General features: G+C 41.1%; 1 protein-coding gene across 3 annotated transcripts in view; it reads right to left on the bottom strand.

Annotated features, from left to right (window-relative positions):
- Positions 1–14,285, bottom strand: part of dtx1 (deltex 1, E3 ubiquitin ligase) — a 92,675-nt gene that overhangs the window by 33,983 nt on the left and 44,407 nt on the right. For all 3 annotated transcript variants that reach the window (XM_041787779.1, XM_041787782.1, XM_041787780.1), the window contains exon 3: positions 617–1,364. In XM_041787779.1, the coding sequence (XP_041643713.1) occupies positions 617–1,364 (748 nt within the window). The remainder of the gene's footprint in view (positions 1–616; positions 1,365–14,285) is intronic.

The following is a 14,285-nucleotide window of genomic DNA, read 5'->3' as shown; positions in this document are numbered from 1 at the left end:
GATCCATTATTCATTCCTCCCCAGTGGAGCTCTGCCTCCGTGGCAAATAGGTTTCCACAGCTATATGCCTCACCATACACATAAAACAAAAGACGTAAAGATGTGGTTACTCCAGGAAGCACGACGTCAGACTTCTTCCATGCATCCAATGACACAATGGCCACATCATAGTGAAGGTCGTAACAAATGAGTTCAAAGCAGAAGCAACAGAATGATCAGAGGAGCTGCAGCATTTCATGCCTATTGGGGCCAACATAAGCTCATTATAGAGGAGTAACCATGGCAAACACATATGAAAAGGATGAGAAGTATGAGAGGGACCTGAGGCTTTTCCTGCACATCCATTGATCAGCATTAACAAAGGGAGTCATAAATCAGCAAAGAGAGAGCGGGAATAAGAGGAGAAAATGACAGCACAATACTCCAGACACATGCAGGCTGAAGCTTTGTGAAGCAGACACTCAGAAACGGAGATTGCTTTTTATATCCTCTCTCTGCTCAGCTGAACTGTAAATTCTACCAAATCTGAGCATTAGAACAAGGAGAAGGCTGCTGCAGACTGCAGGAAATCTAAAACTAGAAAATGAAGAGAATGCATGACTGCCAATATGTTTACCCTGGTGGGATTGCTCCTCTGGCTGTGCCCATGGAGATGCGCTGAGTGCCCGGCCGATTCAGGTTGTTCTGTCCGTTGATGGTGAGCGCGTGGTGGCCATGGGCGGATGAGAGAGACGGCATCACGGGGGAACAGGGGAAGTTGGCAGAGGAGAGCGGCGACTGCACCTGTTCAGCTTTAGTGTGCCCACCTCCTACACTTATATTATTATTGTTTGTTCCAGACGAGGAGGAAGTCGGTGACCACAGAGACGTTCCAGCGAAGGTGTTGCTCTGACGCACCCCAGAGATGGTCCCTGTAGCACCCGAGTTTCCCCCCGTCCCTCCGTAGACTTTCCGCCGCTGTGATGCCAGGATAGCGTTGGAGGCCGCTCTTGTACTGTTAACCAGGATGCACTGCTGACAGGAGCACGGCTGACCCGAGCTTGCCCCGACAGGCCAGGATTGTGATTTCGGGATGGAGCCCATGATGAGGGGGTAGGCCAGGTCCATGCGTCTCCGCAGGCGCCTCTTGCGCTGGCTCTGCCGGTTGGTCTGAGACATGCTGTTGAAGTCGATGAGGTAGCAGAAGCCCAGAGAGGTCAGGTCCAGCCAGGGGTGCTGCTTCTCGTAGGCGTTCTGGATGGTCACACAGATCTCCATGTCATACGGCGTCCACGAGCCGTTATCGTTCTCCCACTCCCAGACTACACCTTTCCCCGGGGCCGATGATGGCTCGTAGAAGTTCCTCTGCACCGGTCTCATGGTTCCTAAAAGAAGACGACAGAGAGGAGAAGAAACATGAGGACAAATGCTACGTCTCTGATACGAACTTGAGTGTAACTCGTTTTTTAAGGTGCATAGTGTCCATAAGGTATCCCCTAAAAGTGAAGGAGGAAAAAAGAAACAAGGTCACTGAATGTGCTGAGAAAAACACATAAAAAAATAATAACAAATGCATGCACTGCTTTCTGAAGGTCAGACTGTTTGAGCTCTGCATGCCTGACCCCACTGCAGATTCAAGTTAATCAGGAAATTGCTTTCATGAAAAAAGAAACTCTTAATCTGACATGTAAAATGCAGGATTTTAGCATCAGCAGACTTCTTCTACACTGCATAGGTTGTACTGTGCTGAAGCACATTTGTCCTCCTCCCTCCCTCCTGGATTGTAATCACACTGCACCACCTCAGCGGGCCTGAGCATAGATATCCCATTATGTCTTAATATGACACACACAGATTACAAAACACATTCTCACTGAGTCAACACAATGGAGAAACACAGACAGCATGGTGACAGTGACTTATGTTGAGCTGCTTTGGTCAGATACAGCTCTCTAACACTCAACCAATGTTTAAAATAATTGTCAAAAGGAACAGTTGTATCAGCGTCATATCCAGGCCCACATGCACAACAATTAATACATACTGCAATGAAGCCCACCTCTTCCATCCATGTCAGGGCAAAAGAAGTGCACTGTGTCTGAACGAAGTATAGAGCACTCACACTGGTCAAACATTCAAGCATGTTTGGACACGATCGATTTCCTGGTGTGAGTGTGCAATCATGGCCCATTCAGACTAAAGATTCATGATGAGACGAGCTGAAACTCATAACTGCTTGTGCGGGACTCGACTGCTTTTTGAGTTAAGATTCATTTCATGAAAGGTCCCTAAGTTACAAAAAGAGTAATTATTACCGATTTTTTTCAAGTTATAAGTTGTAAATCTATTTAGAAATTTTAAAGGGATATTTGGGGATTTTTGAAAATGGGTCATATAAGGTACTTGGCTGTAGTAGTGGCATTAGCCTCCTGGGATTTCTGTGACAGTTGATCCTGCAGTTATTACAAGCTCATAATGGCAGCATAATGGATATAGATGGGAACATTTTATCCGCGTAGTTTTGCATAAAAATGGGAGAAGAAAATATGTTGGCAAACGCACTGATATCCTCTGTGGTGAGGGTCTGCAGGCTTCTACAGGGATAGTAACACCACACCAAGCTACAACAAAGATAATATGAGGGATTTTGACTCAAGTAATAATGATATACCAGACGATATTTGTATGAATCGGAGTAAACTGAAGAAGAACTTAAACTGATGGAGAGTCAGTGGGCTGAAAGAGAGAGAAGAAAAACTTCATTTGAAAGTTTTACAAAGGAGGGATCCAGAGTTACCTGGTGGAGGTGTAGGTGTGGAAAATGCCAACCCTTGCTTGTACAGGCGAGCCAACATATTTTCTTGGCCTATTTTTACACAAAACTTGGTAAACTATGCAGATAAAATATTCCGAGTACCTCATACGACCCAACTTAAAAAATCCCAAAATATCCCTCTAAGGAGATATTTACCCACAAATTAGAGTATTCTGAAGACACACTATATCCATGTTCATAAAAACAGCCTCTTTAAAAGATGTTACAATAACTTCAGTTGTTGTTTAGTTGCAGCACAATGTATGGTTGTATAAATTCCCACAGCGTACCAAGACTTGTGCCAAGGCACACGAGTTTGCCTTTCTACCGGTGTTAATTTTGACAGCTATTTTTAATTTTTGTCTCAGTCTTTCGATTAAATGTTTGCTTTTTAGATTTACTCACATTTTACTCAGTTCTAACAGTTGTAAATTTAGTCTCGTTTTGGTTGACAAAAACACAAAAAAAACATTTAGTCTATAAAAAAAAAAAAGTCCTCACATTTTAGTCTTTATTCTTATTCCAAGCATTTATGCTCTTGCCTTACACTGGTACCAAATCATGGTAGTGTGTTCTGTGTACCTTGCCAAACCTGGGGTCCCTGCTTTCTACAGCTGAGAGGCAGAAAAAGATACAGATGCGTTAGATTTGGACAGATTTACCCACAGCAGAGAAATATCATGGATTTCTAATGTCTGATGAAAACTGAACTACATTTCAGTTTCGTTATAGTCATTTCGACAAAAACAAAACTTACTTTTAGTCAGTTTTAGTCATCAAAGATCTGCTTTTGACTGGTCTTAGTCCAGTCTTTATGTTGGAATAAAAAGTACATTTTTAGTCATAGTTTGAGTCAATGAAATTAACACGGCTTTCGACACCATTTGAGAACCACTGCTCTAGCCTCACTGCTTCTCTCTGTTGGAATTATATCTGTTCAGACCTTCATTATCAGAACAAACCCAGGTAACCTGACAATGCCAGGTTCTTGTAAAGCATGCTTTAAAAGCACAAACTCCGTGCATAGCATCACCAAAGGAGCCGTTTTATTCTGCAGGCAGAATATAATATAGTCGATTTTTTGGCCCATATCCACTTTAAAAATCTTAATTTCAGATGAAAAGATAAAAATTGACACTTTATTAAGCACATATATTTTTGTGTAAATGATAAATAGGAAAAAGCCTCAGTAGACGGACCACCGCTGACTTTAGCCTGAGGCAAACTGCAGTTTTAATGCAGCTTCACTTTCAAACTCATCAGGTCCTCTGATGAGTGTTGAGGCAGCATCCTGACCGGCTGCTGGAGATGAGGTGGAACAGTTCAGTCTGTGCCTCAGGGAAAGTGGTTGCAAACTGTGGAGTAAGTGGTTGAGGAGGTATACAAAGATAAACAGTAACAAGGCTGTATGTTGACTGTTTGAAGGAACACAAACATCAGACCCACAATCTCCTGCAGTATCATAATGCATCTGTTCAGGAAGGAGGGGGAAGTGAACCTGGGAGTTTTGTACCTCTGTCCCTCTGCTGACGGCTACGCAGCTCCCACCTCCATTATAACACAATTACTGTAGTCACATGGGAAATCAGGACACCTTAGCCTATCCATCTCCCTGCCACACATCAGTGACGGTATCCAGGAGCTCTGTCCAGCAGAGACCGCCAGCCCCTCCACCCCCCACCTAATTTAACGGGTAAATGCACCCCCCCTCCCTTTCCAGGGAGGACCGGGGTGATAATGGAGGGATGTGAGAGTGTAGAGATGAATGAGTTTGGGAATGAGCAGAGGGGATGCTGGGCAGCGGTCTTCTCTCATACAGCAGCTTGGTGCTGGCTCCTGAGAATCGAATGCATCAGCAGAAACAGCAAGTCTGACCTTGAGTCTCTGCTGCAGACTGCTGCTAAAGGACTCGGCTTGATGGCTAATTTCATTTGGAGCTGCTGAGAAGCACACACAAACACACAGATGACTGCTCAGTGAGCCAGCTGCCCGTGTCTCTCACGTCTTCAGTCAGTCAGCCATGCACAACTTTCTTCTTCCTTCCCCCAGCCTACTAGCATGAAATGTTACATTTTAAAATAAAGCACTTGTGATCATTTCCTGAAAGTCCATCATTTTTCCTACAGCAGGGGAAAGCTTGATGATGGTGAACCACACGTCTGGACCCTTTATCACTGCGGCTCCTCTGGGATGCATTAGCTTCGACACTCTCAGTGCATCTGCGTGTTTCAGGCAACGATCAATAGTGACACAGCTCTTGCCACTAAGTCTTGCTCAGCGGTTGGTTTAACACAACTTTCATAAATATTTGAACATGCGGAGATGTTTTATTCCCCAGCATCAATTTAAACATCTCAACTTTGGTTAGCAGAGATAAACAGCGTCTGTCTTTGAAAGCCTGTTTGTATGAGTAATTGTTTATGAGAGAAAAGCATTGATGGAGTCTGAAGCATGAAATCTGCTGTGTTGAATTATTTCTATGAAATACTCTGAGGCTGTTTATCATTTTCTATTAAGACTGAGAATTTCTGTAAAATGTACCTAGCCCTAGTTGTCTCATATAAACATAATGGGTCCTCTAAGAGCTCTGCATACAAATTTAACACACACACACACAAAATTAGAAAACATATGACTATCATAAAAAAACACACTATTGCTCATAATTAAATAAATAGTAGGTAAAAGAAAAATATAATAATAGTACAAAGAGCTTCTCCAACTTTAAGAGCATGTTTACAGTTGTTTACAGTCTGGGCTAGCTAGCATACCAAGCCAGCTTCCTCGGGCGAAGTAAATTAGTGTTCCAAATATTTCTGTACTAAATACTTAAAGGGACATTTCTGCATTTTTCATGCTAGGCTGTATACAGTACTTGGCGACAGTAGTGGCAGTAGCCTCCAGTGATTTCAGTGAGCATTGCCCCTTTCAATATGACATGCTTGAAGATGCTAGGCTAAACAGCATAACAGATGGGTACAGTTTCTCTGTGTATTTTAACGAATTTAAGGTTAAAACTGGCAAAAAAACAACACTAACTTGATTTTACACTACATACAATTTTTTTGAGGTATTTCATTTTTTAACCCAGAATGCCTCCGTGTTTGTTGAGGCTTCAGCTACCGGCTGTGTGCTCTTTTGCCTTAGATTATCTGAACAGTTTTTCTGGTCTGCATGGCTCAGAGGAAATCTAACTAATCTAAAATGACTAATTTCAGCACAGTTTTCCACTTCAACAGCTTACACAATGTTTTCAAAAAATGCTGTACTCATTTGCTAACTGTATGGCCTAGGGGAGGGTGATATATTGAGTATACTTGAAGTATTGTGGCTTTTGCGATTTGAGATGTATAAAATAACCATATTGCAACTATCAAGTATAATTCATCGAAGTTTTACGCCATCAGCATGCAATTTGTCCTGGGATTTCGCACAGTCCCACACAGTCTCCAAACCCCTCTCTCCCAGCAGACAGCACGCTCCTCTGCCCATCCAGAAAACTCTCTTCTTATGTGGATGCGCGTTTTGTGTCAGAGGAGCAGAAAGGGAAACGTGAGAGAGCGGGAAGTGTAAACACACAGCCAGTGAAGCGAGTTAGCGGTGTTAAGAGAGAGCAGTTTTGAAGAAAAACAGCACTGAGTCTGCCATCTGGTAGTGGATCAGGATTCAAATGGAAGATGTCGAACTAAACCCGGTAATCTGTAAAATACGCTGCAAGATTACAAGCAGCAGTAATCAAGATAAGATTACAGCAGCAGTAGCACAACACATTGCCAAAGACACATCTCCAGCAAGTGTTACTGAAAAGCCAGGATTTAAAAAATCATGAAGAAGTTGCACCTATCAATGTGACCTCCATGGATCTGTGATCCAGCAGAACCTGTGTGCCATTACACTGACAACTAGGGGTTAAAAAGTTCATGCCTCCAAACAAGCTTTTTTCCTCCCGATGATCACATAGGAGAGCTTCTTGCACAAGGTCTTAAAGATGCTCTTATGCCATAGAATTTGTCAAAACTTGTCAAGTGTGCATTGGCACATATAACGGGATGAACATAATAAAAGCTGTGAGCCTGAGTGGATGGACAAGACAGCAGTGTTTTGGCCATCAACTGCATCTTTCGATTGGTGAGTTTTTGTGTAGGTTTGCTTTAACATTAATGAGGAAAATAATACGTTTTATATTCAACAACAGTAAAAATAACAGAGAAAACATTTCATAACTTTCCATACACAATCAAAGACTGTGAGAGTATTTCATGATTATTGTTTGGCCTGTTGTGGCATTATTTATTTTGCTTGTAAAAGCTTCTAAGTGAAGTCTTTCAAAATTTTAAAAATCCAATAGAAGGGTCTGCTTTAATCATCATTGCTGGAGGCTAATGCCACTACTATAGCCGAGTACTTTATACAACCAAACTTCAAAAGTAAAGAAATATCCCTTTAATATCTATACCTGATGTTCCTTCTAGCCTGGCTGCTGTTTTAAACTGTCTTAAAGGTATTAAATGTTGGATGGTGCAGTAACTAGGCATTTAACTGGTTCTAACAGACGACATCACATCACCCCTATCCTTGCTTCCCTCCACTGACTCCCTGCTACTTTTAGAATTGATTTTAAGATTTTACTGATCACTTATAAAGCTCTTAAGGGTCTTGCCCCAGGTTACGTGTCTGAGATGCTGACTTCTTATGAGCCATCATGCAGCCTTAGATCCTCAGGGTTTCCTGGTTGTTCCAAAGTCGAGATTCAAATCCGATAGAGACATGGCTTTTGCTGCATGGTCCTCTCGGCTTTGGAACAACCTACCTGGGGAGAAATTGCTCATAGACCAAGTAACATCCTATAAATCACTCCTTAAAACTCACTTTTATAGACTTGCTTTAATGTGATGTCACCTTTTATCCATTTACTACATTTGTTTATTACTTAGGGTTCTAACCCCGAAGGGGTAGAACCCTATTGTTTTCGTCCCGGTTTATTATTATTTCCGTTCTGCCGCTTGAGCTAAAATTCCCGTGAGCTGGAATGAGCTAGAAAGCTGAAACTTGGCCAAAACATTGGAAATGATGTGCAGCAACTTTCCATAAATCATGAGCCCGGTCAGCCACATGGTGGCGCTACAATTAAGGCCTAAAATCTTTTTTTGGGAAGGCCACGCCCCTCACACCGTGAGTCCGATTGACTTGAAAATCGGCCTACAGATGCAGCTCAGTGTGCTCTACAAAAAAGCCAATTGGACCCCTAAAGTCCGCCGAATTAGATTTTTTGCTAATTAGCATAATTTGAAAAACAGTCAAATGAATAGAGGTTGGGAAATATTTACTCCATCAGCACCAAATTTGGCACATGGCCTCAGGGGACAAAATGTCAAATTTCTATCATAAATAAGCCTGATCTGTTCAAAAACATGGCCGCTAGACCCCAAAATATCTTTGCTACTAGGCGGAGCCAACAAATGATTGGTCAGAACTCCCACACCTTTTGCCCGATCATCACCAAATTCGGTATGTAGGTTCACAACAGGACTGGGAAGCTGCCTGTTAAAGCGTTTTGAGCTCAACCCATAGGGGGCGCTATAAACACCACATGTCTATATCTCAAAGACCATTGGTTGGAATTTCACCAAATTTGGTGTGCATGTTCTAGGGGTGAGTATTAACTAAAATGTTAAGCAGCATATTTATTGGTGAAAGTGGGCGTGGCCTATTCATCATTAAGTACCTTTTCTTCATTTGTGGTGAGCTGGAATGACCTAGAGACACCAATCTTTGTACGTCAAGTATAAATGAGGTCTAAATGCTGCTCCTAAAATTTGAGCCGAATCGGCCTAAAGGGGGCGCTATAACGTAGAGTGCAAAACTTCAAAAGCCCCGCCCCCACACACAGCAAGTGCTGTTGACTTGGAATTTCTCACACAGCTTCACCTGATAGGTCTCTACAAAAAAGCCTCTTGCACCACCACCGCCGTTATTACGGATTTTTGGCTAATATGCATAATGCTAAAAACAGTCAAATGAATAGAACTTTTGCAAAGTTAATGCTATCCACACCAATGTTGGCATGTGGCATTGGGGCACCGAGACGCTCATTTCTATTATAGAAGAGCACAATCGGTTGAAAAACGTAGCCGGGTCAATCCGAGTATTGAGTGCCATTTGAGTCGCCATGCCATAATGTGGTGTATTTTGTGTAAAATTGGGCTAATATTTATTTTGAAAATATCTTGTTACATGGTTAACTCCCCTCTACCATAAAACCCAACCATATATACACAGGATGAATTAACCCTTTAAAACCCACCATTATGTGAGTCTGCCAGGACATATTCTTAGATTTTTACATACTGTAGTGGCATTTTTGGGAATATTTTTGTTTGCTTAACATCAAAAAAACCCTTATATCCCAAATTTTAATAATATGTATTGACTTAAGTCTTAACTACTACAATAAATTGCTTAAAATTGCAATAAACCTAAAAACATGAAAATCGCTTTTCTTTTTTTCACATATATTTCAAAATACAGAAATTGCACAGCTGTATCCCTCAAATTTGTCAATGTAAAAAAGTTGCACAATATCCTTTGGAACCACAGGAAATTGATTTGGAGTCTCTACATAACTTGCTTTTTGAGATACGGTCAATTTTGTAACCTTTAACAAAAACCGAGCCATATCCTCCTGACTACCAGGAAAAAAAATGTTGTCCATTCACATGTTTTGTAAATCCCCCAATCTTTGTAAGGTACTTAGAATACTGAAAACATTTTTTTGGAAAAAAAAATAGTTTTTATTTTTAAGATATCATAAATGCCATACATGTGAAAACGAATCTTGATGGCAATCAGTTATTCCCAAAGAAGATGGCAAAAAGTCAATATAAGAATGAGTTTAACATCCACATAACTGTCCATCATCACTTTTTTTTGTTTTGCTTTGTTTTGCTCATTTGGTATGACACTTCAAAAAGCAATTTCCTGAGCCTGTGATGTTGCCCTCTGAGCCTGTGATGAGGCCCTCTGAGCCTGTGATGTTGCCCTCTGAGCCTGTGATAAGGCCCTCTGAGCCTGTGATGAGGCCCTCTGAGCCTGTGATTTGACCTTCTGAGCCTGCAGTGACCCCCTTTGAGCCTGTGATGACCCCCTCTGTTCTGAAACATGGTGAATGTGTGAAATGTTAGTGTAACTCCCCAGGTTTTACATGCAAAAGGAATGATTGATCTATCTTATGCAGTTTCAAATCTATCCACAATCAAAAATGGATATGCTTACTTTGGTATCTTAGCCAACCCTACGCTGGGATCTATAGGGTTAAATCACCACATGTGTTCATTAGGTATTTGTAACCCAGTTTTATATTTTAATATAGGTTTCCCTGTACAACATCTAAGCTGCCGCTTTAATTATCACGTCCTTTGAAATCTCGCGAGACTTGAGGTCACGAGAGTTGCGCTGCTCCATGCGGGATCTTCCAGACAGACTCCCTATCGCTTATCAGGTGTGTGGGGGAAGCAGGAGCATGAGCAGCTGCAGATAACTTAGTTAGCCCTTTAAGATCACTCGTTTTTCTATCTAAAATGATCCGGTTTTAACCGTTGTGCTCCTCAACTTGTAGATGCGTCCACTGCCGATGAAAAACTCTCCGACTGTGATTCGTGTTACAAGTAAACAAAGGAATTGGTGAGTGTCACGGCGCTAATGCTAACCGGCGCTAATGCTAACCAGCGCTAATGCTAATCGGCGCTAGCATTTGTTTATGCATCTAATGTGTTTCTGTGGTGATATCCAGCTAATGCTAGCCCAGTATTTCCGTGTATTACCCAGTCAATTGTTGTGGTGGTGTTTAGTGCTGGTTGTGCTGCTCTATAGCTTAAGTGGCTACTTTGTCTTATTGTTGACATGTCTCTTGCATTTAATGTGACTCGCTGTCACTGGTTTATTGAATGACCTTGGTCTAATGTTTTATTAGGTACATTCAAACATTGAATTAACACCTAATCATTATTATATGCCTGAAGTATTAATATGCAATTATGGTAGCTGTATCTGCACTTAATTGCACTTTATTATCAAAAAGATGGTGCTGCAGAAATACTTGTGTATCAATAATGTACATCTCCAAGCTGATTACAATCAGTCATGATTGCTATTTATTTTCTTAGGCATTTGTTTTGTGTACACAAGTTATTTATACATGCATGTTCTTGTTCAGGCCAGGTTTTATGGGGGTTTAGGGGTAAGACCTGCCGATTGGAAACAACCCAGCAGCCCAGCCTGTGAACTCTCCTCACTCTGACAACCTACACCTGGATGTGCGGTAGGAGGCTCTGCAGCCGATCCTTTCACTCACTCCCACCACCTCCAACGTGCTCGGGACCCTTTTAAAGGACCCCTGTCCTCCTGGGTTATTTGGAGTATAAATGTTCTCTGGAACTGGACCATTGAACTGACTAAACTCTTCTTTTGCGTTGTGTGGATTATAAACGTTCTGACGGGGATTGCAGAAGCATAAATGAACTCTTACTGTACCTTGTGTGTATCAAATGTTAACTATTAACTTCCTCAAGTGCACTTGAACTGTATATATTGTACATATTAATCAATAACACCTGGTATTTTGGTAGCACCGCACAATCTGTCCTGTTTTCATTTTGGCACAATATTATTTCCTCCTAGAGTGAACTGAATCTTCTGATCATTTTAATTGGGTCATAGTATTACTCAATTGTAACTGCTAATTGCGATCAATACACCCTATACAAGTGTTACATATTTCTTTGATACATGTCAACATAAAGTGAGATGTGTATGTCACAGTTAGGAGCACGTAATGGGAGAAGTGACGTTGTCTTTCTGAAATTTGGCCCATAAAATGTCACTACAACGGCACTGGTGAAGAGTGCTGTCAAAGAGGGAGCAACGACAGCCATTTTTGATTGTGTTCATATGTGAGAAGCTTGACCTACATGTATATGTTGATCCAAACATGCTGATACCATGGACTGCTACTTTGTTGCATTCACTTTCTGAAGCACTGTAGGATCTTGGAGATGGTTCTCAGGAAAGGGGTTTTCCTTGCTTCTTTTTGGCTAAACCGTGTGCTTGACCGCTCACGAATTGGTTCTGGGAGGCGTGGAGCCCAGGGGCTGACTGAATATAGGGCTGGTCTTGGCCGTTGGAAAGGGCGGAAAGGGTTAGAACCCGCCAATAGCCGCTTGCGGCTATATTTTTATTTGTTTTGCTGCTCTTACTCTATTTATCCATACCCTTTGCTTCTGTTTCCATCTTAACATCCTCTGTTTTTAATTCACTACTTGTTTTTTTCTAATTTGCTTTTATCCGTTTTTTAGAATAATGTGATATCTTCTTATGGTATTTCATTTTCGATTCATTCAAACATCTTGAATCTCTGCTCACTTCCTTTATTCTGTTTAGTTTACTTTTGTTTTTACCTGCCTATGTTAAAAAAAAAAAAAAAAAAAAAGGAAAAAAATCCACAACTGAGTCACAGATGCTCTCACTGCGACCTTTCATGCTTCCTGACGGGAAACAGCAAAAGTGTCTTCTTCCTGTTTGACCCCGTGTGCCTCTGGCAGCCATCTTTCTTTCCCCTTTCCTTCACATCCTCATCCTCCCTCCCACGATGTCCTCCAGCTGTCCTTGCCCGACATCGGTGTAGTTCCCTTTGGGTGAGCTGTAGCTGTGTGATGTATTAACACGCCAGTACTGGCGCTGAGATGCTGACCTCGTAGTCACGCAGGGCCAGGTAGGTTCAGGCTAAGCCTGGCAGCCCTCTCCTAGTTTAGCTGAGGGGGGAAACTTTCCTGTCGTGTGTTCACCACACGACCCCAACCTTCACCCGCTCTTTTTACTGGAAGTGAAGAAAGGCTTGTCTGAATCAGTCTTTTAAAAGGAAGGAAATGAAACATTAAATCATGACATCCTTGCATGTCCTCTGAGACTTCTGTCGGTTGAGACAGCAGATTGGCTGCTAATGCTTTGAGCTCATATTGGTGGATTTTTTTATTAGCTGTGTCACCCAAGGCCAACTGTTTTGTAATGCATTTGAGGCATAAAAACAGGTTTCACAGGTTCACTTTAAATATCATTCCCTCTGATTTGAAGGATACACAGTACAAGTTTAATATTGTAAAGTTGCTATTTAGATAAGAGAGACGGCACATGATTTAATTTGATCTTGAAGTCAAAACAGATGCACTACTCTGCAGTGAGAAAAAGCAGATGGTTGAATAAGTCCATATGTGAAATTCTTGCGTCAGATCACTGGAAACATCATCTTATAAAAACCAGTCAGCTGTCTGTCACCAGCAGCATTCTAGCTACCGTAAGCTTAGGGACTGAGTGTTTACTTTGCTTGAAAACTTTGCCAAATTTCTCTCTAATCAGTGATCAAGACTTGTTTTGAGTCATTCATGTGGCTGGTGTCCATAGATCTGAGAATATACAGAATATGACTCCATGTGTCAAACACAATGAAGGCATTTCTTTATGAATGAAAAAAACCCTGAAATAAATACTTGTAGCCATGGAGGCTAAATAATATTTCATTTAAAAAGATGCATTAATATCTGAATAAGTAAGTAACTGATAAATACAGTCTGTCTGCTCCTCATGTATAACCATATTTTAGCTGAATGAATTCACTCTGATTCTGTAAGGGTGGATAAACAACTTCTTTCTAATTATAAAAATTCACCTGACAATCAGCAGTTTAATAACAGGAAATAGTTTGTTCGCTAGTTAACAGCTTATTAGCAAAGCTAGCACACTGTCATACTGTCTCTCCAATCCAGCACCAAAGTTCATTTTAACAAACAAACATACTTCAGGCACATTCTGAATTAAAAAAAAAAAAAAAAACTTTAAGGGGAAAAATGTCACAGGCGCATCAGATATCATGAGAGGGATCTGACTGCAGACTGGACATCTCTGACAGTCAGTCTCACAGAGCATTCATCTGAGACGCCGTCTCTTTCAGAACAGAAATACAGGCTGAAACTTTCAAAAATTAAATTGCATTAAACTTCTGTTTAGGGTTAAGGTAACAGTTAGGATACTAAAAGTTAGAAGTTAAAAACCTGACTACATAACGTTTAATAAATCAGAGTAAACAGTCTGATTACAGGAAAAATACTCATCCTCTATAAAAATATTTTAACACTGCAATCGTAGCTTATGTAGCACTGTCAGCTGCGTAAGCTACATAGATAACAGAGTAATGTAGCTAAATCTAAGATCACAAAGATGCTACATAAAGCTACTTATCTATGTCATCTACATAGCTTAGTTAGCTTTAACTATGTTTGCTAAAGCTCACGTTGCTGAAGCTAGTTTAGCTACACTGGCTTAAGTAGTTACATTAGTTATGTAACCATCATAGCTTTGTTCACTTTAGCTAAAGCTAACAAAGCTAAAGCCAGCCACTGTTCATGTAACTACCTCTAACATGGGTCTATACATAAAGTAAATT

The sequence above is a fragment of the Cheilinus undulatus genome, linkage group 5 (assembly GCF_018320785.1).
Source record: "Cheilinus undulatus linkage group 5, ASM1832078v1, whole genome shotgun sequence".
Classification (NCBI taxonomy): Eukaryota; Metazoa; Chordata; class Actinopteri; order Labriformes; family Labridae; genus Cheilinus; species Cheilinus undulatus.
This window is presented reverse-complemented; position numbering and strand designations above follow the sequence as displayed.